The sequence below is a fragment of the Rattus norvegicus genome, chromosome 4 (genome assembly GCF_021556685.1).
Source record: "Rattus norvegicus strain SHRSP/BbbUtx chromosome 4, alternate assembly SHRSP_T2T, whole genome shotgun sequence".
NCBI classification, from domain to species: Eukaryota; Metazoa; Chordata; class Mammalia; order Rodentia; family Muridae; genus Rattus; species Rattus norvegicus.
Genome location: NC_141537.1, coordinates 181,398,852 through 181,424,662, shown reverse-complemented (window position 1 = coordinate 181,424,662; position 25,811 = coordinate 181,398,852). Strand labels below are relative to the sequence as shown.

The 25,811-nt window shown below is 47.4% G+C and overlaps 1 protein-coding gene across 2 annotated transcripts in view; it reads left to right on the top strand.

Moving 5' to 3' along the window:
- Positions 1-25,811, top strand: part of Itpr2 (inositol 1,4,5-trisphosphate receptor, type 2) — a 377,779-nt gene that overhangs the window by 63,051 nt on the left and 288,917 nt on the right. For both annotated transcript variants that reach the window (NM_031046.4, XM_087659438.1), the window contains 7 exon segments: positions 13,864-13,979; positions 14,822-14,908; positions 17,600-17,758; positions 22,019-22,117; positions 22,504-22,587; positions 22,782-22,928; positions 24,986-25,081. In NM_031046.4, coding sequence (NP_112308.2) covers positions 13,864-13,979; positions 14,822-14,908; positions 17,600-17,758; positions 22,019-22,117; positions 22,504-22,587; positions 22,782-22,928; positions 24,986-25,081 — 788 coding nt within the window.

The following is a 25,811-nucleotide window of genomic DNA, read 5'->3' as shown; positions in this document are numbered from 1 at the left end:
GACAAAACCAGAAACTCAGGGGACCGAGCGATCTAATGTTGCAGAAGGAGGAACTTGATTAGGAAAAATGGAACCAGAGAGGCATCGATGGAGGAAGGGCCTGAGAAATGCAGGAGAAGAACAAATTTAAAGCTGGGGCTGTGGGGGAGACGTGGGTGTGAGGTGTGAGCTGTACTTCCCCATGGTCCCTTGCTCTCCTATACACTGTTCTCTGCATGTGTTGCTTGTCTCAGCTGCTCTTCTTTTCCCAGCTGCTCTCTTCCCTCAGCTGCTCTCCTCCCCTCAGCTGCTCTCCTCCCCTCAGCTGCTCTCCTCCCCTCAGCTGCTCTCCTCCCCTCAGCTGATCTCCTCCCCTCAGCTGATCTCCTCCCCTCAGCTGATCTCCCCTCAGCTGCTCTCCTCCCCTCAGCTGATCTCCTCCCCTCAGCTGTTCTCCTCACTTCATCTGTCCACTCCTCCCCTCAGCTGCTCTCCTCCCCTCAGCTCCTCTCCTCAGCTGTCCTCTCCTCCCCTCAGCTCCTCTCCTCAGCTGTCCTCTCCTCCCCTCAGCTGCTCTCTTCCCTCAGCTACTCTCCTCCCCTCAGCTGCTCTCCTCCCCTCAGCTGATCTCCTCCCCTCAGCTGCTCTCCTCACTTCATCTGTCCACTCCTCTCCTCAGCTGTCCTCTCCTCCCCTCAGCTGATCTCCTCCCTTCAGCTGCTCTCCTCCCCTCAGCTGCTCTCCTCTCCTCAGCTGCTCTCCTCTCCTCAGCTGTCCTCTCCTCCCCTCACCTGCTCTCTTCTCTTCAGCTGTCCTCTCCTCACCTGCTCACTCCTCAGCTTCTCTTTCTCCCCAGCCGTTCTTTCCTCAGCTTCCCACTCCTCGAGGACTAGCCTGCTCCTTCCCACCCACATGTCATTACTGTTCCTTTCCAACACACGAAACAGCGGGATGCATTCACTTTGTCTTTAGCACACAAAGACACAGCTGGTGATGCTACTGGTTAGGGTTTGAATTAAGCTGGACCACTCTCCACTTAGCTTTGGCTCAGGCAGTCTGATCTTTAAAATGACAGCAGCTGTGATATCTGCTAAAACATCTCCACAGATTAAAGAATCCACACAGCTTTTTACTGGGCTTAGCACACAGTGCTTCATCACGAGCTGTCACAGAGGCTGTTGGGTGTTGGGGGAGGGCAGTTTTGACAGTCTTCCCTTTTTGGTTCTCTGCTCACCTAGTCCGGAAGCTCTTACCAAGCTGGAATATTAAATGGCGCAGTCTCACGAGAGCCCCCTGCCTTAGAGACCCAGGACACAAACACAACTGTATTTGCTCATCTGCAAGGCAGAGTTGGGACTAATAATAACGAGTTCTGACATTGCCTGAGCTGTGAGCATTTCAACTTCATGCTGACACGACACGTACTCACGTACTCGGTGGCAGGAAAAGCCTCCTGGATCCAGAATGCTGACAACTCAAGGCAAATGGGTTTGGTAAATTTAGCAGAAGTGTGTGAGCTGTGTCCTTCTCACCTCAACCCCTCTGAAAACCAGAAGGAAGGACTTAGAACTCTGGTTGTCACAGGATCCCTTCTGCCCGGTCCTTGTCTGTCCTTGCCTCAAATGTTTACATGCCTGCGAGTGACTTGCATGCAGCTTTTGCTTTTACCACTTGTTGGAAAATGTTTCCCTTTACATCAAACTAAGTTTTGCTTTGATCCTGGATCAATATGGAGAAATAAATTCTCTGTCTCCCTGTCTCTGTCTCTCTCTGTCTCTCCCTCTGTCTCTCTCTGTCTCTGTCTCTCTGTGTCTCTGTGTCTCTGTGTCTCTGTCTCTCTGTCTCTGTCTCTCTGTCTGTCTCTGTCTCTGTCTTTCTGTCTCTCTGCTTTAAACCAGTAGCTGCTCACTTCAGAGAAACATGTTTGTGTACCTCTCTCCATTTACTCTCTATAATGCAATGTTTTTTAGTTTTTACTGCAGTTCCCCAGACACCTACTGTCCTTGTGTCCTGCCTGATGTCCTCAGCCCCAGTACAAGCTCCTTTGTCGGGAAGCGACTTAAATTGTGGCTCCTACAATGGTTTCCCTTTCCCTTCTGTGAGGTCCCATTCATTCCAGCTCTAAATGGTGGCCTCAGCTTTTCAGCAACTACAGTACCGTGTCTGTGCATTATATCTGGGTCGATCATATCCATGTCATTCACCCTAGGCCACCGGGGAAGAGGCAGGGGCATGGTTCGCCACCAGGGGTAGGCAGCTGGAGTGAATCAGTGATGTCTCCGGCTTAAGCTGGTGATGCCTTGAATATACAGGAGTGTATGATCATTATGTTAGTTTTCTGTTGTTGAGATACAATATCCCAGGCTTCAAACTTATATAAAAAGTGTGGGGAGGTATTTAACTTCCACTATCTGGGATATAAGAGTGTGGTACCAACACATTCTTGGCTGTGTTGAGGACTCCTTTTGCTACGTTACTTCATGGTGATGAGAGAATACAGTGAGGGAGGAAGTCAGAAGGTAGGGGAGGAACATCCTCCTCTGCTGTAACAATCATGGCCTGAGAACCCAGCAAGCTTCCACCAGAACTGCCTTAGTTCCCCTCTGAGCGAGCACCCAGGTGACCTAATTGTCTCCCACTAAACTCTACCCCTGGAAGTTCTCACTACCTGCGAGCCTAGCCAAGCTCCCCACATGAGTGCTAGGACCTGAGATAAGCCACATCCAACCACAGAGTCACTCATTTATGGTAGCTTTGCATTTTAAATACGAGTCATTTGTGTCCACCCCTCGTGCCCTTGGTGTTGTGCTTGGGTAGTTGGGTTTTTTTTTTTTTTTTTTTTATTTTTGACTGTGGCTGAACTTCAGTCTCAACACACTTCACCTTCTGGGAGGCAGGCTTTGGAGGTAAACTGAGAACAGATTCCCCACTCCTCTACTGTTGGGCTCTGAAATGTCTCAGAAGAAGAAGGACCAGCGTCTGGTGAGGCCTTCTCGGGAAGCTGCATGGCAATTCCCTTTGCAAAAACTTCTGAGCAGAGGGTAGGTGCTCAGGGCAGACTCCATGCAGAGATGCTGGCTAGCCAAGGCAGCAGTCCACAGGCTGTAGGAAAGGACAGGCTGAAAACAGGGAGGAGGAGACATTCTAAAGCTCTATTGATCTTTTACCTTTTTATGTGTCTGAGTGGGCGCAAGTATGGATGTGTGCCATGTGTGTGCAGAGCCCGCAGAGGTCAGAAGAGGGCACCAGGTCTTCTAAAACTGCAGTAACAGATGACTGTGAGCTGTCGTGTGGGTTCTGGTAACCGATCCCAGGTCCTCTGCAAGAGCAGGATTTGCTGGTAACCACTGAGTTATGTCTAGTTTCCCTGAACGCTTCACTGCAAGGTTCGGAAGTGAGTGCGTTTTGTATTGTAGCCCAGTGTACACGCACATGTGTCAAGGTTAGTGTGCACGAATGCGTTTCTCAGAAGACTAACTGCTACCTCCCTCTCCTCTTTCCTCTTCTTCCTGCTCCTGTCTCATTCAGTCAGGTTTTTTCTATCCCATCCTAAGAGGTCCAGTCATTTCCTACACTGCCGTGAGGTGGTTGTCCATGGTCCTAGCCTGCGTGCGGATGCTCTGTGATGGTGTTAACCAGTGGAGAGCCTAGAATCTGCAGTGGTGGCCATGGTTGGGATCCAGGATCATCTCCTTCTTGTGCACAGGATTTTGCTCCCTGAGGGCACAGGCAGAGCACAGCGGTTTTGAGGAGAGAGCAGCGTAGCACACTGGTTTTGGGGAGGCGCTCCCATAGGAGGGGAGCAGTGAACTGAGCTCCAGGGTGATAAACACTATGCGGCTGCAGCTCGACAGCCTCCACCTCTCTGTCACACACCTACTACTTGGCGAGAAATATTCCACAGCAGGCTTTTTAAATTAAAGATTTAGACCGGAGGCTCTTATGACCATGTTGATTTATGTATATCAGTTCTTGAACCGCTCACCTAAAAACCATCCTTCCTGACCAGAGATCTCAGGCCGCAGGCTCACTTCCCTCTGCCTTGGCTTGCGGACACTCGGACACTCCGTAGGTGTTTTCCAGTGTGGCTTTTTGGGGGAGGGGGTCCTTGTAGGAGATTTCATCACCGGGGTTGGGGATTTAGCTCAGTGGTAGAGCGCTTGCCTAGCAAGCGCAAGGCCCTGGGTTCGGTCCCCAGCTCCGGAAAAAAAAAAAAAAAAAAAAAAAAAAAAAAAAGAAAAAAAAAAAAGGAAAAAAAAAGAAAAAAAAAAGAGATTTCATCACCGATAGTAATAGAAGCCAGGAAAAGTTAGATCGTCTTTTGTGTTTTAACTTAAGCCACTATGCAAAGATCTAAATTTTAAGGTTTTTTTTTAAAAGCAGGGTTAAATACAATGATTCTCTATAAAATTATTAAAATGGCTTTGGAAAGAGATGGCCTTGGGTTAAGGACTTAAGCTAATTATGAGACTCTAGGATTAATCTGTAAAGTGTTCTGAGTTCCTGCTTCTACAGTTAAAAACCTAGGGCATCCTGGGCTAGAGCTCGACTGTCAGGCATTTACTTGCCCGGCAGGTGCAAGGCTACGGTTTAATCTTCATACAGCCAGAAACACAATAATAAACCCTGTGGGGGAAGCCAATATCCATGCCTGCATGTATGCATATATACATGCGTACATACATAAACACACACACACATACACATGCCTACATACATACATATACACGTACATATCCCCTGGTGTGTGTAGGTTGGTATAGAAATAAGTATTTCTGTTTGACTATTGTCATAGAAGATTCATTATATATATACACACAGACATACATATATACGCATATGAGTATCATAAGTATCTTTTTATATGTATCTAGTTTATATGTATGTATATAAAACTCAGTTACCTTCTTTCTCTTTTGGTCCTTATATTTGTTTAATGAAATTTAGAAATGTGTATTTGATTCCTGAGATGAATTCATCCATTACAATTTAATTGTCAGGTTTTTTGTTTTGTTTTTCTCTTTTATGGACAGTAAATGCTGCTCACCCACTGAAATGGTCTGATGGATGCTGGACCCCAAACATTAACCAGAATGTAAATTATCCATAATGTGTTTAAATTGTTTCTCTTCCTGATACAAGTGAAGCTTTGTTTCTGAGTTTCTCATTAACATTCAAATCAGGAAACTAATCTCAAGGAAAATAAGATTTTGTAACATTCTCATTGATGTATTTGCACTTATTAAAATACACATTAATAAAAGTCCCCTGAAAAACCATTCATCAGTTTCTTTTGATGTAATATAACCATTGCACACACACTTGTGTGTGTGTGTGTGTCTGTCTGTCTGTCTGCCAATATATCACACAGTATTTATCTGAAAGTTGTTGTGTTGCATGGCTTCAGTAGAATGAATGAGAGACCATTTCTTATTGTCTGATTAGTGTTTTTCCACTGTCTGTGCTTGCTGGCCACGTCAGGCCTTGCTGTTTAATGGAACAATCACCTCTATTGTGGTGACAAGAGACCTGGATCTTGCTGTGATGGTGAGGTACAAGTTGAAGTACAAAACTCAGAAGGATTCTGTTTGGGGACACAAAGCTTGTGGTAGACACTAGTTCCAACTGGTTCTGAGTGACCTTGGGATGCTCAGGTAGAATTAAAAACAATATTCAACATCAACATGAAAAAAATATGATTGCTTTGATCTTTCAGCTGCCTATGAAATTGGGTTTGGAGGCTCCTGGTTCAAATTCCAGGCCAATTTCTTGGCCACTTTGAGGGTACAAGGACGCCATTTTCATTTCTGTCCCCCTGACTAACCCTCAAGGGTGAAGGGCAAAGAGGACATGATTTTTGTTGCCAGTAATACTCTTCACTGTTTACACAGTGTTTGCTGATAGCCAGAGGGAATGGACGTGACAATAACTTTACATCAAGGTCAGTGCTATAGTTTGGATCTTGAATGGCCCCCAAGACCATGTAGAAAGCTTGCTCCCCAGTCTGTGGCTCTATTGTGAAGTAGAGAAGCCAACAGTGGAGCCTGGTGGAGGTTAGGCACTTGGTCTACCATGAGGGGCAGTTGGTGCGCCGGCCCCTTCTTGTCCTTCTCTTTGCTTGCTGTCTGTGATGAGGTACGTGGTTTCCCCCTTCACACACACCCACTGTGGTTTTCCCTAGCACCACAGACCCAAACCCTGCAGAACTTGCAGTTATTAACGTGGTTACCTCAGGCCTTCGTCGTAGTGACAGAAAGACGTCTGATATACATGTCATTTGCCGAGGGAACTCACAGTTCCTGTGTGTGGTTGAACTCGTGTCATGTGTTCTAATACAGAGTTTTATCAGCAAAGATCTCAACAGCTCACACTCTTGAGTTTTTGCCTCTTTATCTCAGAGAACGTAAGGTTGGATTTTATCTGAGTCTCCCTGGAGGTTTAACACTTCAGTGTCACACAGCCCAGGGCTATGAAAGACAGGTTCTCTTTTCTTCAGTGATAAGTAGATGGCTGTCTGGAAGGAAGAGATTGCTGTGTTCATGGATGCTGGCCCATGGGCCATACATTTCTCCTGGCCTTTGTAACCTCTCCAGGCAAGGCCAAGGGAGAAGTTGGGTTTGACATTCCCATGCTCGAACATTCTCTCCTTCCCCTCCCCCTCCCCTCCCCCTTCCCCTTCCCTCTCCCTTTCCTTCCCCTCCCCTTTCCCTCTCTCCTCCTTTCCCTCTCTCCTCCCCTCCCTCTCTCCTTCCCTCCCCTCCCCTTTCTCTCCCCTCCCCTTTCCCTCTCCCTCCCTCTCCCCTCCCTTTCCCCTCCCTTTCCCTTCCCTCCCCTCTCCTCTTCCTCCCCTCCCCTCCCCTCCTCCTACCCTTCCTCCTCCCCTCTTCCCTCTCCACTTCCCCTTCCCCTCTCTGACAACTTCTCAACATCAAGAGCTTGATGTAGACAGTACAGTTCCAAATGAGTTTCTTAGTCTGAAACAGACAGTGCTACAGCTACTGCACATTGTCCCCACAGCCAAGCCTGGGATTAACTGCTGCTGTGTACTGTGTACTGGTCCTTGTTTTCCTGTCTCCTGCCTGAAGGAGCGTTCTAACAACTTTGTCTGTCTCTGGGAACGACCACGGGACTCCCCTGCATCCCCTTGTAAAGAGGAGAAGAACTTTCCCAGAGCCTCACCCGTGAGTCCGTCCACATGCAGGGGGCGAAGCCTCTGACAGGAAAGCCTCCTAGTCAGCATGAGCTCACGCTGCAAGTCAGCACGGAAGAGCATTAGGTGGAAGCCCGACTTGCCTAACGGCAGCTTGCGGATGACTTAACACGTTCTGCTTCACCTACGACTTAAGGCGTCTTTGAAAGGGAGGAGACGTGAGAAAACATGACTTCTCTTTGCTCTTGGCCAAGGCATAGTTAGATTTACACACTGGCCTTGACCAGAGTGCTGAAGGTGGTTTCTGGGAGACAGAAACAGCTTCGGGGACAAATATTTTAGGGGTACAAAGAAAAACACTTTGAACTTGAGTAGGCGGCTGTGGGCTATCATAGTGTTAGGTTTGCAGGGCCTCAGGTCGGGTGTGGGGAGGTTAGTTCTGGGGATCGCCCAGTGTGGAGTTTCTGCTACACACCATTGAGAGGTTTCGAGTGTCTTCCTTCCAGAAGTGTTTGAAGTGAGTTTGAAGCAGGTACCTCTGGCGGTTTCATTTCCTTCCAAGGCAATTAGGAAAGAGGTCCCGATGTTGAGCTGTGTTTCCTCTGACACTGCATGGTGAACCCCTCAGGTCTTGCCAGATGACGAATGTGTCCAGAGATGCTGTGTTCTGCAGATTGTTGGCCTACGAGGTGAAGGTTAAACTTATAAAAGAATTAGACTCAAATAGCTTCTTTTTATTTGTGCTTCTCACGATTGTTCTATGACGCAAATGTTTCCTTTGTTTTAAAACCTTTTCGTTGTTATTGAGCCTTAAGATGATGAGAGGCCATTGTCTAGCGACAGAGCGGCTCTGAGGGAGTTTCTGACTGGAGAGTCCCTTTCAAGTTGAGAGAGTGAACAGACGTAGAGAGCTAATTTCAGTTTCATTCTGGGTTTTTGAGACAGGGTCCCACTCACTGTAGCCTAGGGTAGGCTCCAAGCCGCGGCAATCCTTCTGCCTCAGACTCCCAAGTACTTGGATTATAGGTGTGAGTCACCACCAGCTTTTTAGAGAGCTAACTGTAACAGCAGGGTTGGCAAGGTCTGGGTGAGTCTGAACTAGCTGAATTCTGCAAGCAGGAAAAGTGGGCCTGTTTGAGGTGCCACTCAGGCTGGGATTGTGACCGAGCCTGAGTCATGTTCTACTTAGAATACAACAGGAAGTGTCCCCTCTGTTCAATGCTGTCCTGTAACAGAGACTTCAAGAGTTTTATACAAAAACACACTGGAACGTCTCCCACCGAAAGGGTGAATGTGTTGTTCATTGCACATTCTTCGGGTGTGTTCAGGTTGAGCCCGAGATGGCTTTTTCCTGCTTGCTGAGGGCTTAGGCACCTCTGAGAGAAGGAGGCAACATTAATCGTACGGTGTCACATTAAGACAGGCTTTCACCTTCACAAAGGGTTCTCACAGTTTATCTTCTTGTCTGCCTCAGCGGCCCTGTGAATTAGGTGTGGCCGGCGTTATTAACACTTTCATCAGGCAGTAAACTTAGAATTGGACAAGCCCAGGATGAGTGTGTATATCCCAATGTCCCCTGAAGGAGGCAGAGCGAGAAAACTAACCACACACATAAGCTCCACTCCCCCAACTTTTTCCGCAGAAGTCGTCTGACTGGTGGCTTGTCAGTCCAAACTGTCTTGCAGCCCTAATTCTCATACCTTATTTACTGACTTATTAAATGAAACGCTACCTGTGGGAGCTTCCCGAGGGGCAGCTGACTGAAGCCCTGCCTCGAAAGGGATTTTTGCAATAGGAGGCTTCGCCCTTCAGGCAGGATGGGTGGAAGCTTGTTCATCTGGGCCACTTCACTCCTCCCTTGCCCTGTCTGTAGCCCCATAGCCACAAGGCTTCTAGGCATTGGTCCTGTCCATGCTCATGCAGAGCTTTACCGAGTCTCACTGTAGTGGTCTTCCAGCCAGTCTCCCTGGGACCCATCACCTTTTGAGTGCTGTCAAAGCTTGGAGAGCTCAGCATTTGCTGTGGGCTCAGCATTTGGTGCAACTGAGCCGGGGCCTCTCCCTGCAGGTCCGGACCTCAGCCACACACTTGGTTTGCAGGTCCTTCTCGCACTGTAACTCCTTGCACAGCTGTCGGCTCTGCTGCAGTGACCTTGCACCCTGCTTCTGTGTTTCCTCCTTGGGAAGTCTTTTCTGACATCTGCCGCGTGCGTCTTTATTCAACATCTCCAGAGCCCACCGTGGGAAACTTCATAGGGTGGCTTCCTAAGGGAGGGAGCTGAGTTGAGCCACTCAGGCTGGACCCCTGTGGGGGAATTACAGTAAACAAGGCTGGATGTTTGGTGTTTCCTAACCACGTCAGTCACATACTCACCCTCAGTGCTGTCTGCACAGACATTTTCCTGGCTTTCCAAAGATGCCATTTCAAAGGAGTGACATTGGGGTGTTCTGGTATTTATGACAAAGTATTTTTTCTGGGTCAGAAGTCCCCCTGCTGATGAATTACGGTAGGAATCTGTAGCAAGCGAGAGACCTGTTTCTCCTCTTCTCTTTTCACAAGTGATTGAGTCTATGATGGCAGGCCGTGGATCACGGGGCTCTGCTCTGCGAGAGCATCAACTTGCGGTTCTGTTGTACCGAGATGACGGCTCAGGTTGGCCACAGCCTCAACCTTGTTGAAAGGATCTACAGCATTAACTCACAGTCTCTCCTTCATGGTTGTGCTTCAGAGCTCTGTATTACCCTCTTTGTAGTCACTAGTTTGTAGGAAATACTTTCTGAGCCGTGTAGGGATGCACTGCCAAGGACAACATGTCTCAACCATAGCCTTTGGTCTTCACCGGTATGTGCCAGGTACTTCTGAGTCACACCGAAGCTGCAATGGTCTTCCAGCCTGTGTTAGCAGTTTGAAGGTGTCTGTTTTCTGCTCCATTCTGCTACCATTCTTGGGCTGGGGTTATATCTTGGTGGAGTTATAGCTTAGTGCTTGCCTAGCATGTTCAAGGCCCTAGGTTCAATCCTTAGCGTTACCAAACCAAATAAACAAGCATTTATTGATATTAATATAATTTATGAGTGTCCTGCTGCATATACATCTGTTTGCCTGAAGAGCGCATCCGATTATGCTACAGATGGCTGTGAGCCACCACGTGGTTGCTGGGAATTGAACTCAGGACCTCTGGAAGAGCAGTCAGTGCTTTTAACCGCTGAGCCATCTCTCCAGCCCGACATTAGTATATTTAGAAAAACTTATTATTGATTCTTTGTGAGTTTCACATCATGCACCCCAGTCCCACTCATCCCCCCCTCTTGTATCTGCCCTCCATCCTTGCAACCTCCTCACAAAGGAAAAGACACACACACACACACACACACACACACACACCACACACACACACACACACACACACACACACACACTAATAAAAATAAAACAGCATAGACAGCATCTCATTGTGGAAGCTGTAGCATGTTACAGTGTGACCAGCAGTGTGTCCCTCTGTCCACACATCTTCAGTTGTGAATGTTCCTTGCAATGAGTCACTGGTCTGGTTCAAGATCTCTGGCTTCTGTGACACCATCGATATAATTAGATCCTCACCGGGACTCCTTTTGGGTTATCCTGTTGCTGTCCGGCATCATGGAGATCCTTCAGTTTTGGATCAGCAGGACTGGTCTCTCACGCTCCCCAATAGTTCACAGATAATACAGATTCTGCCTTGGGCCAACTCAGCCCTGGATCTGGGCCTGGGTGGCGTCTGAGCTGGTCAGCCCTCTGGTTCTTCCTTATCTGCACCACCAGGGGGAGCGCTACAGCACTGCTCTAGCTAAGCCACCCAATGCTGCCACTATCTGGAGGCAGGGTCAGCTTTCCTGCTGCCCTCAACCTGGCCTCCAGAGTCAGCTTCACTAGGCTGCCCAGTCAAGGCATGGAACCCGCGCTCCCAAGTGCTGCAGCCTGTGAGGGGCTGGGCCAGTTCTGCACAGACGCTGGACATACACGTGGTCCTAGGTGGCTGCCCAAACCAGGGGCTTCCCCATGGTATCTAGTGGTAGTGTGTGTCTCCCACCCCTGCTGCTACGTAGCCACTGACCCAGACAAGGCCCTCAGAGCAGCAGCAGGGCCTCAGGTGGTGGGGTTGGGGCGGGGTTGGGGGCGTGGCTATGCACATCAGTCTATTCCTCTCCCGCCCTGTGTCTTCAGTTCTGTCTCCCTTTACAATGCTACAACTGGTGTCCACCACACGTTTGCATATTGTAGTGGGTCCGGCTGCAGACTGGGTGACCTACTCTGTGTTGCGTGGCCTCAAGAGCCCGTCCATGAGACAAGGCAGTGGGTGGGTCTGTGGTGATCTTCCCTTCCCCCAGGGAGTTCTGCGGAGGCAAGCAGGTATCTGGGCCGCTCTCCCTGCCCATTCCCCATGGCTTGGCAGCAGGAGGGTCTCTGGATGTCTTCCTCCTCCCGTGCTGTAGGCAGGGTTCTGTGTCTACAGCCCTCCCTGTAGGGCAGTGGATGGCATCTTTCCCTGCCCAAGTTGTGTGACATGGTGGTCAGCAGGTCTCTGGGTGTCTCCTAATTTTACTTTTAGCCTCCACTGTCATCAGCACAGCCCTGGGATACTGCGATGACCTCCTTGTCACTGACCTCAGCACAGCAGCCAGAGGTCCCAGCCCAACGCAAGTCAAGGCGAATTAGTATTTTTAAAATTATTTTTATCTGTATGTATTTGTACTGTCTGTCTGTGTGTGTGTGTGTGTGTGTGTGTGTGTGTGTGAGAGAGAGAGAGAGAGAGAGAGAGAGAGAGAGAGAGAGAGAGGCGCCAAACTCTGGTCCTCTGGAAGAGCAGGAGCTCCTCTTAACCCCCGAGCCACCTCTTTAGCCTCATGTATCTTTAAAGTTAGAAATTTCAAGTTAGTTTCTGTAATATGAAAATAGGGAAATTGACAGGATGTATGGGGTAAAGGCACTCTCTGTGAAGTCTGATGACACGAGTTAGATTCCTGGAACTTACAAAGTGGAAGGAGAGAACCGACCCCCACAAGTTGTCCCCTGGCCTTCACCAGCATCCCCACAAATAAATAATAATAGGTAACATAAATAGATTCTGTGCATGTATTTTAAGATCATTATATTTCCTGGTTTTCTTTTTTCAATTTAAAAACAAATTTTTAGTCATATGCCTTGTCTTGGTCAGTGTTCCATTGCTGTGAAGAGACAGCATGACCAAGGCAGTTCTTATAAAAGAAAGCTTCTAGCTGGGGCTTGCTTACAGTGTCAGAGGCTTAGCCCAGTATCCTCACGGTGAGAGGCTGCATATTTGTTATGTGCATGCCTGGTGTCCAAGGAGCTCAGAAGAGGGTGCTGGATCCTCAAAGTTGGGGTTACCGTTGATCATTACCCACCATGAAGTTGCTGGGAATTGAACCTGGGTCCTCTGCAAGAGCAACAAGTGCTCTTAACCACTGAGCCAACTCTCCAGTCATATTTTAAATTGAATAGTAATTTGAGTGTGTGTGAGTATGAGTGTATATCTGTTTGTATGTGTGTAAGTGAATATGCGAGAGTGTATGTGTGTGAATGTATATGCAAGAGTTTATTTGTGTGAGAGTATATGTGTATTTGTGTGTGAGTGTATATGTATGTATATGAGTGTGTGAGTGTGTGTGAGTGTATGTGTGTGTATGAATGTGTATGTATATATGTGTGTGAGTGTATGAGTGACAGTGTGTGTTTATGAGTATGTGTGTGTAAGTGTGTGTATGTGTGTGTAAGTATATATGTGAGAGTATATGTGTGTATATGTGTGAGTGTATGTGTATGCATGAGTATGTATGATTTCTCCACCAGGAGAAATCACCACTGTGCTCTTCTGCTTTCGAGGGGTCACTACCGTACTCACCCGTGGTTGTGATTTCCGGCCTGCGTACTTAGGAATTTGCTATCAGGATACAGTTTGGCTTTTCTTTTGCTTGGGTTCTTCTTTCCTATTACCCCGGCTTTCAAGTGTCCACCCTGTGTTCAGCCTGGGTATGTGGAACCTGCAGAGGACTAAGATGGCTGTCATGGTTGTGTGGTTGTTATTTCTTGCAACAAAAACACTGAACATGGAGAAGGAATCACAGTATAGCAGCAGATAAGGCATCTCTTTCGTTTGCTTTCGGTCTTGAGGCAGAGTAGTCCAGTCTGGCCTTGAACTCACCATCCCACTGCCTCGGCCTCCTGAATGTAGCATGGCCACGTTCAGCCTCACTGTTGGCGTTCCAAGGTCAGATGCCTCCTGACGATTAAGAGACATCTCATTGGTGAGGTGTGGCGGCTGTGCCCGCAACCCTAGTACTGACAAGGCAAAGGCAGGAGGAGCAGGAAATCAAGGCCATCCTTGTCTACATAATAAGAAGGGGGTTAGCCTGGGCTACGTGAGACCCTGTCTCAAAAGACCAAAGCCAACTAAGAACTGCCTTCTGTCGCACCGCATCGCTTTCCTCGTGAATTACACTAGCTAGGAGTGTTCCACAAAACCCCGACGAGGAGAGGTCTAGGAAACGTAAATGGACAGTTGCTGAAACGTAAGGAGGTATCTGAAGGGGATGTTATGGAGCCAGTTGAGACTCGCTCAGAGAATGACCGATGTGACTTCTGCAGACGCTGAGATGCCAGTACTCCAAACCAGCCTTTCAAAGTGGTCTGTAGCGCCCCAGGAGCCTCAGCTGCCCATCTGTCTGTTGTTTCCTCAGACTGCCTCTTCAAGGTGTGCCCCATGAATCGATACTCTGCCCAGAAGCAGTACTGGAAAGCCAAGCAGGCGAAGCAGGGAAACCACACGGAGGCTGCCCTGCTGAAGAAGCTCCAGGTAAGGGCGGCCATCTTCCTCCTGAGGCGGGCAGGCGGGAGAGCCAGCCAGTGGAGGCAGGGCGTGGTGCACAGGCCGACCTTGTAGTTGCAGGCCGTGTGCCTGCTCACTTCCTGGCACTTGGGCAGCACAGCCCCACTGTTATTTTTCTAAGCTTCTCACCAGACTGAAAATGAATAAAAAAATCTCTAACTATTAAGTCTAATCATATTTTATTCCACCAAGTACTTATTTTTTCCTAATAGACTGTGGAGAAAATGAAGGATTTTTTTTTTGAATTTGTGTTGTGTCACTTAAATGCCAGCCACTCTCAGAATTGAAAGCTATACTCTGAGGTTTTAATTCAACTGATTTTCTAATAGTTTTATGTTACACATTAAAAAAAAATCATGGTCCCACAGAACCTTCTATTTAACTGAAACTTGCAGTATAGAAACAAATAGCCCAAGACAGGTTTGGCTGTATAAGTTGTGGTCCACGGGGCACCAGGATCTGGGTGCTCTCAGTAACAGAAAACTTCCTTGCTTCATGTGGTGGTGCCTGTCTTTAATCCAAGCACTTGGGAGGCAGGGGCAGGTGGATCTCCGAGTTCAGGACTAGCCTGGTCTACAAGTAAGTTTCAGGATAGCCTGGGCTACATGGAGAAACTCTGTCTTGAACCCTCCAAACTGAGTGAGGTTTCCACCTCATATCATAATCGTTTAACTCCTGCCCCTTGCCCCGTCCCGCTCCCCAATCACGCCGCAGCCAGTCTGGTTTATTCTTGTTACTGAGAACACATTGTAAGCCATCCTTTCTGCTTGCTGTGTTTCCCCACTCAACATTCGGTTGCCGTCTTGCAGCACGCCGCAGAGCTGGAACAAAAACAGAATGAGTCAGAGAACAGGAAACTTTTGGGAGAAATTGTGAAATACAGCAACGTTATACAAGTAAGTCTCCATTTTTGTCATCAAAGAGGACATTGAAGTATTTCAAGGGTGACTTGTGAAATTACCCACATGGCAGCGTGCCAACGTTTGAGGTGCTATGCTTGTTCTTTGGTGGGGATGGTAATTAGTATGCCATTTTCAGTAAACATCCATTGTGCCGTGTATGTACTAAATACGTTTTGCACCAGCCCCCAAGCTCAGAACATGGGGAATGCATTCAGTGACCTCTGGGTGGGTACCACGCCAAAGACAAGACTGTGCAAAAGGATTTCTAAGGCCCATGAGAAACAGCTCTTTAGATGGTTTGGCTGAGACTAAGATGTTGGTGATGTCTCTTTCCCTGGGTGGACGGGAAGTTGTACACTTAACAGGTAGTCTCCGATTGTCTTTCAGTCTTCACTGTCAGTTCATGCACAAACCCTGATTTATCTTTCCTGAGTTCCTTTCTCCTGCTTCATTTGGATCTTTTGGGCTTTTTTTTTTTTTTTTTTTAATTTGCTTGTAAGTGCCCCACCTTGTTCCAAAAAGAATGTGAGACCTTTTCCAAGAAACACAGCACACTGGGAGATAAAGCCCCAGTCTCTGAGGAGGCACTTGGGTGACTGACTTGATGAGATGAAGTCAAGGGTGGGGCTTGCTTAGCAAACCTGTTTGGAAAGTTTTGTAAATCCCTAGCCCAGAGCATTTCTGCCGCTGCTTGGCCACCAGGAATGACCTGTTACTGCCCTGTTAGGGGAGGTCTACAGTGTAACTCCCATGTGGAGTCCAGAAACACAGCCATTCCCAGAAGTGAGACGAGGAAATCGTCTCTCTTGCGCGCTCATAAAAAGACGATGCTGTTTAAAATGGTAAACAACAGCCTCACAGGTTCCTTACAGTAATCGCCACAATGAGGTACTTTGTAAGGCTGCTTTAAAGAACAATGTCTCCTGATATTTTGTCCTGGACCAATGGCAATGTGCCAGAGGGCAAGGCAAAGCTGTTACCTGACAGGGCAGGACGGGCCTCAGACTCTTGAGTGTGTGATCTCATCTAGTGATAGAGAGTGGCTTTCAGCTTCTTGGGGCTGCATACCCACCAAGTAGTCTTCCAGAGAGTGTCTCTTCATAGAGTTTTGGTGACTCACTCCTGTTCCTTCTCAAGTACTTCAAGTACAAATGTCTGTCTTCTCAGCTAAGGGCTGAGCCTTTGCCATAGACCATGTAGGTACATACTCAGGCTTGAGTGAGTATGTGTGTGTGTATGTGTGTGTGTGTGTGTGTGTGTGTGTACATGAGTGTGTGAGTTGTTTTTGGATGTGTATGTGTGTGTGAGTGCGAGTATGAGTGTATGTGAGTGTGCATGAGTGTGATTGTACACGAGTGTGTGTTTGTGTATGTGAGTGTACACATGCATGAGTGTTTAGTGTGTGAGACGTGCATGTGTGAGTGTGTGAAGTGTGTTTGTGTGAGCGGGAGCATACATGATCGTGAGTTTGGGTGTGTAAGTATATTTTGAGTGTGCATGTACATGAGTGTGACTGTGTATGTTTGTTTGTGTGCATGGGTATGAGTATGTGTTTGTGTGTATGAGTATGCATGAGTTTGTGAATGTGGGAGTGTGTGTGAGAGTGTGAGTGTGTGAATGTGTGAGTGTGTGAATGTGTGAGTGTGTGTGAGCGTGTGTGTGTGTGAGTATAAATGAGTGTGTATAGGCATGGGGTCACCCTCATCTCAGCTATTCCTTAGGAGTTGCCCCACCTTGTTTTGGAGGACAAGATCCTCATAGGCCTGGAATTACTGGATTCAGCTAGGCTGGCTACCAGGGAGCCCAGGGACCTGCTTCCCCTGTGCTGTGATGACAAGTGTGTGTCACCTCACCCTCCTTCCTATTTTGACTTTTTAACTTGGGGGACTGAACTCCTCGGGGGCAGCACTTGATCAGTTGAGCTACTTCCCAGACCCGTAGGATTTCGTGCCTTTATCAGTACAATAAGAACCAAGAGTAGTTAGAATCTTGAGTTTTGCAAAACGATGATTTTTTCCCCCTCAATTAAAGATTTTCCTTTTACCCTGAGAGTACTTCAACCCATCTTATGGATACTAAAAGGACCACTTTCTTTTGAAAGATTTTGAAAGTAGCTGGGAAGTTTATTTTATCTTCCTGTTTCTAGTCAGTAAGGTCCTTTCTTGGGAAGGCCGTCTACAGCGTGTGTGGAGAAGGGAGAGGGGAGGCCTGGTCCTTTCGTATGCCTCTGAGAGGTGGGAGGTCAGTGCCTCCCCACTGACTCTATTGATGCCACAAAACAGGACCTAATGCTGTCTGTGTGCAGAAGTGCTTAGACACACCGGGTAGGTGTTCTCTCAGGTTTCCTTTAGCGAGTGAGTTCTGCTTTTGTGGTTGGTAGCGGGTGGGGTCTTGGGGACCCTCCAGGTTGTTTTGGAAAGCCTAGCTTTAGTCTGTTACTTCTCAGTAGGGGACAATGTCTTCAGCATCCCCTGTTGCACCCTCTTTACCCAGTCAGCATCACCCTTGGAGAAGAACTCAGGGTAGAGGCGGGGGAGGGGAAACAGCTCGGAAAGTTGGTGCTTGTTGAGCCTTAAACAAGGTCGCCCGTTTAGTGTCCACCGTAAGCCATGGTGTGTAGATGTATGAGTATAACTACTGAGGAGACCATGAATATAAGCACTAATGTTCATCTTCCCCCTTCAGCTACTGCACATAAAAAGCAACAAGTACCTCACCGTGAACAAGAGGTTACCTGCCTTACTGGAGAAGAATGCCATGCGTGTGTCCCTGGATGCTGCAGGGAACGAAGGGTCCTGGTTCTACATCCATCCCTTCTGGAAGCTGAGAAGCGAGGGTGATAATGTACGTGCAAGCAAAGCCACAGGGGAAACAGACATTACGCGGTATTCTTAGAGAACCCAGGAAGTACATGCAGAAAGGGGAAATGCAGTCTTCAGCCAGTTAATTATACACGATTTAAAGTAGCACGTAAAATAACGGGTTACATCATAGCATTTTTGCACATATGTGTTACTGTGCTTTCTAACACATTTTGCGTTAGCATTTTTTTTTTTAAACTTGGCTAAGCTAAATGCATTTGTTTACAATTTATACCATGCTCAGAAATCACAGGCCAGATGTCAGCTTCTGTTAGTCATCTCCAGGCAGTGTGTGGAGCCTTTTCGAAGAGGCAGGTTATTCTTCCACTTAGTCAGGATTGAGCTTGCTTGCGAGGGAGAGGACCACTAGGCCTCCTGGCCTTCTGAATGGACAGGGGAACCTCGAGAGTCATGGCAAAGCTCTGATCAGTGTCTTCACAGCCAACTTCTTACGGTGTTTGAGGGGCTGTGACATACACTCATTGTTGTTGACTGCAAAGTGGGATTTTGCAAAAGGCTGTGATGTCATGATTGCTTACATCGGCGCTTCTCAGCCTTCCAAGTGCTGCAACCCTCCACACAGTGCCTCATGTTGTGGTGGCCTCCAACCATAACATTATTTATAATTTCACAACTTTATGAATAGCAAGGCAAACCTGTGTTTCCCAATGGTTCCAAAGGGGTCATGACCCACAGGTTGAGAACCAGGGGCTTAGTTCTTTTTCTGCTCTTTTGTAGAAGCAGGGAGGGACAGTGGAATAATTCCATCAGAACAATAGTTTCATTTTATTTATTGAAACGGATCTCACTATGTTCCTGCCTGACCTGGCACTTGTTAGGTGGTTTAGGCTGACGTCTGACTTCCTTTATTCCTTCTGCCTCAGTACTTGCTTACAGGCTGCTGGGATTGCGGGTGTACACCACCACATCTGCAAAGGTTTGACATTCTTGTGATAGTCCTTAGCACTTGGAAGATGCTCAGTAAAGGCTGGCTCACAAAGTAAAACTCCTCACAGAGGCCACACGAACCATACATGGCACGTGAGAAAGTTAACGTGAACTCTGATGCGAAGATGAGTTTCACAGCCGACACTTTGGTTACGTCTGTAGTGTGTGTGTAGGTCTTTTGTGTGTTTGAAATGTCTTCTTTTCTCTAGAGAATCTCTTTTATTTTCCCAGTGAATTTTAAAGTGTAAATTCAATTCCACAGGACATGCACGCCATGATTTAATTGGGTTAATAAGTTTTCTGGCGATGTCTTCCTTAGGTAAGGTTTGCTATGCACGGCATGCAGGAATGTGTTGCAATCCTTGGAAAGTCAGCGCTCCCCTCCCCCAGTCAGTGGGTCTGTGCAGTGAGCACGCTGCATCTTTCTTTACTCTAAGTGTGTAGTGAATTACAATCAACTCTCAGCTACTCAAGGGCTAAAGTGCAGTCTGTGAACTGCCGCCATCTAGGATACCCGTCCTTGGAATGCTGTACCAACCCTGCAACCCCCATAGTGCCATCTATTGGTAGTCATGAAAACTAAAGAGCGAGCCAAAGGAATCCTAAGCTCAAACCACAAAAGAACGTGATGATGGCACGCTGGAATGGGCCTCTGGCCTTTTAGATTAGCTGTGGTCTCCTTTCCCTTCCTCTCCCTACTCCGAAGCAGCTTGATGGTAGCAGTAGAGAGTTGAATGTAACCAACTACTTTAGACAATTAGTTTCAGTAGAAAGTCGAAACAAAGTCTTTCACTGAAGCCCCTGTTCTTTTGTGGCCATCCACAATGCGTTAAATTGTTCTTATCTGGATCAGCTCCATGTAGCCCAGGTGCAAGTCTTCCTCCACTTTGCTGCTTGCTGAAACAGTCACTGTGTTTGTTCACCTCCATGTAGCTTTGTGTGTGACGAAGGTTGCTGAGGAAGGCTGGCATGCCCACAGCCCTGTGTAAGCTGCACACGGATTGTGTCACAACGCCCCCTCTCTTTGTTAGGAATAGGCAGCATTTTGTAACACCAACCTACTGTCGTTTGCTGAAGGCAGTTGCAAATACTGTTTCTTTGAGTGTGGTTTAATCACCGCCGAGTTTCTGCAGAAGTATATTAAATGAGGAGGAAGGCTCTACGTTTAGAGGAAGTTTTAAACCACAGTTTGCTACTTAGCAATGAGTGAAGCAGTTAGCTTGTGCTCATTCTACAAGGAGATCAATGAGCCCAAGAGGAGGAGGATGGCAGCCGGAGTCCAGGCTGTTGGTTGCACTAAGTGCACGAGGCTACACTCCGTAGGAATACGTGGTTTGGGGGAAGCGGTCACAGGCTCCCGCACACTCAGCTATATACGAAGTCATTGGTTGTTGCTAAGTCACTGGAAGCAGCATGAGAACAGCCATGAGTGAAGCATCAATATTTCCATATTTGAGTAGTTACTTTTTCTTTTCCATCTGGATCTAAGTAGACAAGACAAGGGTCCTTTATGCTGATGGTAGATTGCAAAGTGTGAAGAGGCAGGATTGTTTTGTAAGTCAGTAGAAAATCTTAGAGCGTAGGGAGGGATTCTATCGAGCAAGCAGAATTTGCTGTTTTAAAGAGCGATGTGCCTGGCATTTTTTTTTCTTTTTTGCAGAGATGGAACTAGGGTGCTGGCATTCTGACTCCCATTGTAAGGTTCTTCTTGTTGTCCCAGGAACCACTTCTAAGCAGGGACAGCCAGCTCCAGGTGACACCACAGTCAGTGGCCTGAATGTGGCATAGCTGTTACGTGGGCCCAAAAGATGCTTTGGGGATTTCAATTTCTTTGTTAAGATATGCTGGAGTGCCAATGTGGCTGACTGTGGGATGTAAAATAAAATGCCCTAGTTCTCCAGTTATGTGCCAAATAGACAGTGCCTCGCTCCATCAGCACTTCAGGCCTGAAGCCTCACTCCCCTGAGTTATCTCTATATCTATCTATCTATCTATCTATCTATCTATCTATCTATGTATCTATCTATCCCCAATATTCCTAGTAATGTGAATCCCCTGATTGTGGGCTAGTTCTTAGACACAGTTGTCTTCTTCCTAGCCCCTCTTAACTGTTCTCTAAAACAAAGACTTACTTATCTTTATTTTCTATACACAAGTGCCTGCCTGTTTTCATGTTTGGAAGGTCGGACAAGGACCAGAGACCAGCCCCACAAGCAGCAGATGCTCGTCCTACAAACCCAAGGGCATCCTTCCTGGGTTTGATAAGTGAACCTGAGGCTTCCCTGATACGCTCAGATCTCCAGATAGTTCAGGGCAACACAACTCCTCAACATTATCTACTCAGGGTCACATGACGCTGGGAGTGCGAATGTGTGTTTCGGTTTAAGGTGCATGGAGATGCCCTGAGTCCCAATGGTTTTCTTAGTTGCAGATCAAACTAATTCATAACTGTTCTAATATGCAACTGGTATGAAGCACGCAAAGAGAAGGTTTTTGATTTTGCTTCAGGGTGGGAAAGCCCCACAGGTGGGGCATAATAGCCATCTTCTAAAGAAATTCCGCAGTGTACATCTCTCTAGTCACTAGATCACACTGTCATTGACATTAAGGAAAGGGAACTTTAGCTGCCTCACACTGAGTTAGGTGCAAGTAAGTGGACCTTGTCATTATCGCCCAGACAAACGCCAACAGAGGCTTTGATATTTAGCGTGTTCTCCTGGAACCCTGATGGGTCCTACTTTGAAAGAAGCATATGTAGTTCAAGCTTTGGATCAAATAAGAGGGGCTCAGAGGCTCCGGGCCAGACAAAGCCTTATAAACCTTTATAAGGTCGTGCATGTCCTACCCTGTATTCCCTGAAGCCAGAAGATGACAGGATGTTTCATAATTCTGAGACTAGGAGCTAATCAGTTAGCCAGACTTGCCTTTGAGTGGGGAGGGAACATGGAGTGATCTTGTTCTCTGCCGCCCTGTTGAAATTCTGAAGAGCATCTTGGCAGCCACCTTTAGTATGTCTGCGGAAAGGTCTTGTGGGAGGGAAATAACCCAATTGTGGCTTTTGAGGAATTCGGCTGACATGGAGACTGGTGAGGAATGGGACTGGACCACCTTCATGGACAGGTTTTGGCAGGGCACCAGAGGATGCGACTGTGTGCATGGGGATGTATCTGAACGCGCTTCTCAGAGGGAAGAGTCAAGCTGTAGAAGATGACAGCCCTGGGAGGCAGGTTACTGGTGAGGCTTGCTGGGAAGTTTTTGGCCGCACAGAGCATCAGAGTGTGTTTCTGATTCCTAGATCGTCGTGGGAGATAAAGTCGTTCTGATGCCTGTAAATGCTGGGCAGCCCCTGCATGCCAGCAACGTGGAGCTCCTGGACAACCCCGGCTGCAAAGAGGTCAGTCAGGAAAGGGGGGAGGGGCTGAGTATTGATCTTCACTAGAGGGAGGAAGGGAGGAAGAGAGGGGAAAGAGAGAAAGGCAGAAAGGAGAGGGAGAGCAGAAAGAACACACAGAGGGGGAGGGATAGAAGGAGGGAGAAAGGGAGAGGGATAGGAGGAGGGAGGGAGATCATGTTATTTCTAGATTCTCTCAAGTTCAATCTTGGCGGTGTTAAGGCATCTGTAGGTATTACCTGTCATTTGAATGGTCCTATGAAGAGGCTTTTATTGAGGCTGACACTTTATTGTCTACAGTTGCTTTTTTCCCTTCTGTTCCTGTTTGCAATGGTGCAGAATATAGAGTCTATCGCCTTATGTCTTTTAACATTCTTTCCCATTAATAGGTGAATGCTGTTAATTGCAACACTAGCTGGAAAATCACTTTATTCATGAAGTTCAGCTCCTACCGAGAGGATGTATTAAAAGGGGTAAGCCTGCTCTCCACACGGATCTTCCTCACATTCCATTGAGCAACAGCCCCCAGTACTCCGAAATGTGCACATAGTCCTTCAAGGGAAATTGCTGGCCCAGAGTACCGGAGCCAGAAAGGGACTGCCGGGTCTCCTGTCTGCTGGTCTCTGTGACTGTTGGAAGGTCAGCGTTTCTTCACCTGTCTCCCCAGGGTGACGTTGTGAGACTGTTTCATGCGGAACAAGAGAAGTTTCTGACCTGTGATGACTATGAGAAAAAACAGCACATTTTCCTGCGGACGACCTTGCGTCAATCAGCAACGTCGGCCACTAGCTCTAAAGCACTCTGGGAGATAGAGGTGTGTACTTTTGTGGGAGTCACATATTTAGATAAAAAGATAAAGATACACTAGGCTGTTTTGCTGTTATGGGCAACACTGATGGCATGTCTGTGACACGGAATGATTTTTGTGAACTAACAATTATCTCTTTGTGGCCGTGACCAACTCGAGAGGAAAATGCCACAAATGGAACCCTTCATAAAGCTGAACAAATAAATCAAGGGGTTGAAAAGAGAAAAAAAGTTACATTGTGAACTTGACATTGTTCAGACCAGAAGCTGTGCAGAAACGGACCTTATCACCACAGAGAGCAGTGCACACTTTTTCTTTGAATGCTACTGAAATCAAGAGACTCATAGTTAAGAGCATTACTCACCAGACTGAGATAAGAGGACAGACACAAGTTTGAAACCAGACAGGTCTCCAAAGCGAGTTCCAGGTTAGCCAGAGGTGCGGGTCAAGACTCAGTGATAGACAAAGAGAATGTTTATGTTTCTGAAAGCTTTCCCTAATTAAACATGGCGGTGTGGTATAAGATGTGGCTTTTCATTTAAGGAACTTTTCCAAGCAATGGAGAAAATAGGACATACACAGTCCCCATGCACAAGCCAGTTCTGAGATCTAATGGACACTGTAGCCTACAGCAGCAACTGTAACAATTCAAACATACCACCTCCTTCTTTCCCCCTCCTTTCCCCTCTCTCCCTCCCTCCTTCTCCCCTCCCCCCCCCCCCCCCGTCCCTTTCACACAGCTGTCACTCTGTATCTTACACTGGCCTCAAACTCCAGCGATCCTCCAGCGTCAGCCTCATGTAGAAATCAATCACAGCTGGCTCTCACTCCTTGCATTGAAGGCATATGTTTTGCAATAGTTTCCATAGTGATATAACATAAAATTGACAGGGTTTGGGATTAAAAAACAAATGAAATACACTGTAGCCGAAGAACTGAAATAAGTGTCATCACATTTCACATTTAATGACTAATGTTTCTATCTGTTCCCACTCTACTTTCTGTTGTTGTGATAAACACCAGGATGAAAAGCAACTTGGGAGGGAGGAGAGGGTCGGTTTGGCTCACAGTTCTAGGTCACAGTCCATTCCCAAGGGAAGGTAGGGCAGGAACTCTCGAGGGAGCTTTAAGCAGAAGCCATGGAGGCATGCTGCTTGCTGGCTCACTGGGGCCTATGCTCAGCCTGCTCTCATGTGCAGCTCAGTGTTCCTGCAGAGGGAATGGTGCTGCCCATGGTGGGCTGGGCCCTCCTATGTCAATGAGCAAACCAGAAGATTCCCTACAGACATGCCTGTAGACCAATCTGATGTAGGAAATTCCTGAATTGAGGACACGCTTCCCAGGTGAATCTAGGTTGTGTCAAGTTGACAGTAAAGGCTAGGCAGCATCCACTTTTAGCATTTTTAGCAAACTTATTTGCAACCCGTCTTAGAGAGGAATAGCCCAAGGTGGTCAGAGGGTGTGTTGCTCAGGTACAGGCAAAAGAGAGTGCCAAAGTAGACACGAGACCTTGAAGGAAGGGAGTAGGGGAGGCAGTAGCAAAGTGAGATAATTTGTTCTTGACAAAAATGCAAGAAAATAACTGTAACTAAAGTAGAAAGTAACAGGAAAATCAGACAAGGAGGTAAGGTTTCATGGCAGCCTGTGGGTGCCTGGCTTTGATGCTGGTATTTACTCAGACTTTTCCAATTCCGTGGCCTAGTAATGATACACATTAGGCAGAGTCTCATTTGTAGCCCAGGCTGGCCTGGGACTCAGTGTGCAGCACAAAGCAACCTTGAGCACTTGGGTAGTCCTTCTGTCTCATCATCGCAAGCACTGGGATGTCACTCGTGAGCCACTATCCCCTGATAGGAGCTTTGTATTAAGACAGTGTTTACAGGCGTGAGGCAGAGGTACCCACAAGTGAGGCACAAACTTACTCACTGATGGAAAGTTATGTTTTTCTCCCATGTTGTTCTATGTGATGGCTCGGGCTGCAGGGCAGGGCACTCTGCGGCTGGCGACACTCGCTGGCTGGCATGTAGAAACCATGTGCTCACTGAGACTCTCCTTCTCTTTAGGTGGTTCACCATGATCCATGCCGCGGAGGTGCAGGACAGTGGAACAGCCTGTTCAGGTTTAAGCATCTTGCAACTGGGAACTACTTAGCTGCAGAGGTGAGGCCTGGGCACTGTGCTGTTAGCCGCTGTGAAACAATGAACAAGGAAACCCCTTTCTGCAAAATCCATTGTCTTGTCAGGGTCAGTTTATATAACTCGGTTTTTCCTATGATATTCTGGATCAGTGGTTTTATTTTGGTTTTGTTTTTTCCTTTTGTTTTGATAAAACACTCAGACAAAAGCAGCTCAGGGGAGAAAGGAGTTCTTTTGGCTCATGGCTGAAAGGTAGATCCCATCATCATGAAGTCAGGGAAGCAGGAACTTGAAGCAGCCAGTCAATGGTTGGAGGCAGAGATTTAAATGCTGCTGCTTAGCTGGCTTTCTCCCCCTTATGCAGTCCAAGGTCCTGGCTGAGGGGATGATGCCGCCCACAGTGGGCAAGTCTTTCTACCTCAGCCTTCTCAGGCTGATCCCCCATCTGTGTGCCCAGAGACCCTTCTCTCTGCCGATGCCAGAGCTCACCAAGTTGTTCACTGCAATTCACCATCACAGTTAGACCATGAATTACTATGTTTTTGTTTGTATATGTAATGTGTGTGTTTGTATGTGTTCATGTGTGTGTGGAGGATGTGTATGCCCGTAGGTGTGTTGTGTATGGAGTTCACCAGTCAGCCTCATGTCTGCTAAGGATTCCATCCACCTTGGCTTTTGAGACAGAGTCTCTCACTTTTACTGTGCTAGCTGATTAGGCCAGGCTGGTTGGCTAGGGACCCATGTCTTTACCTTT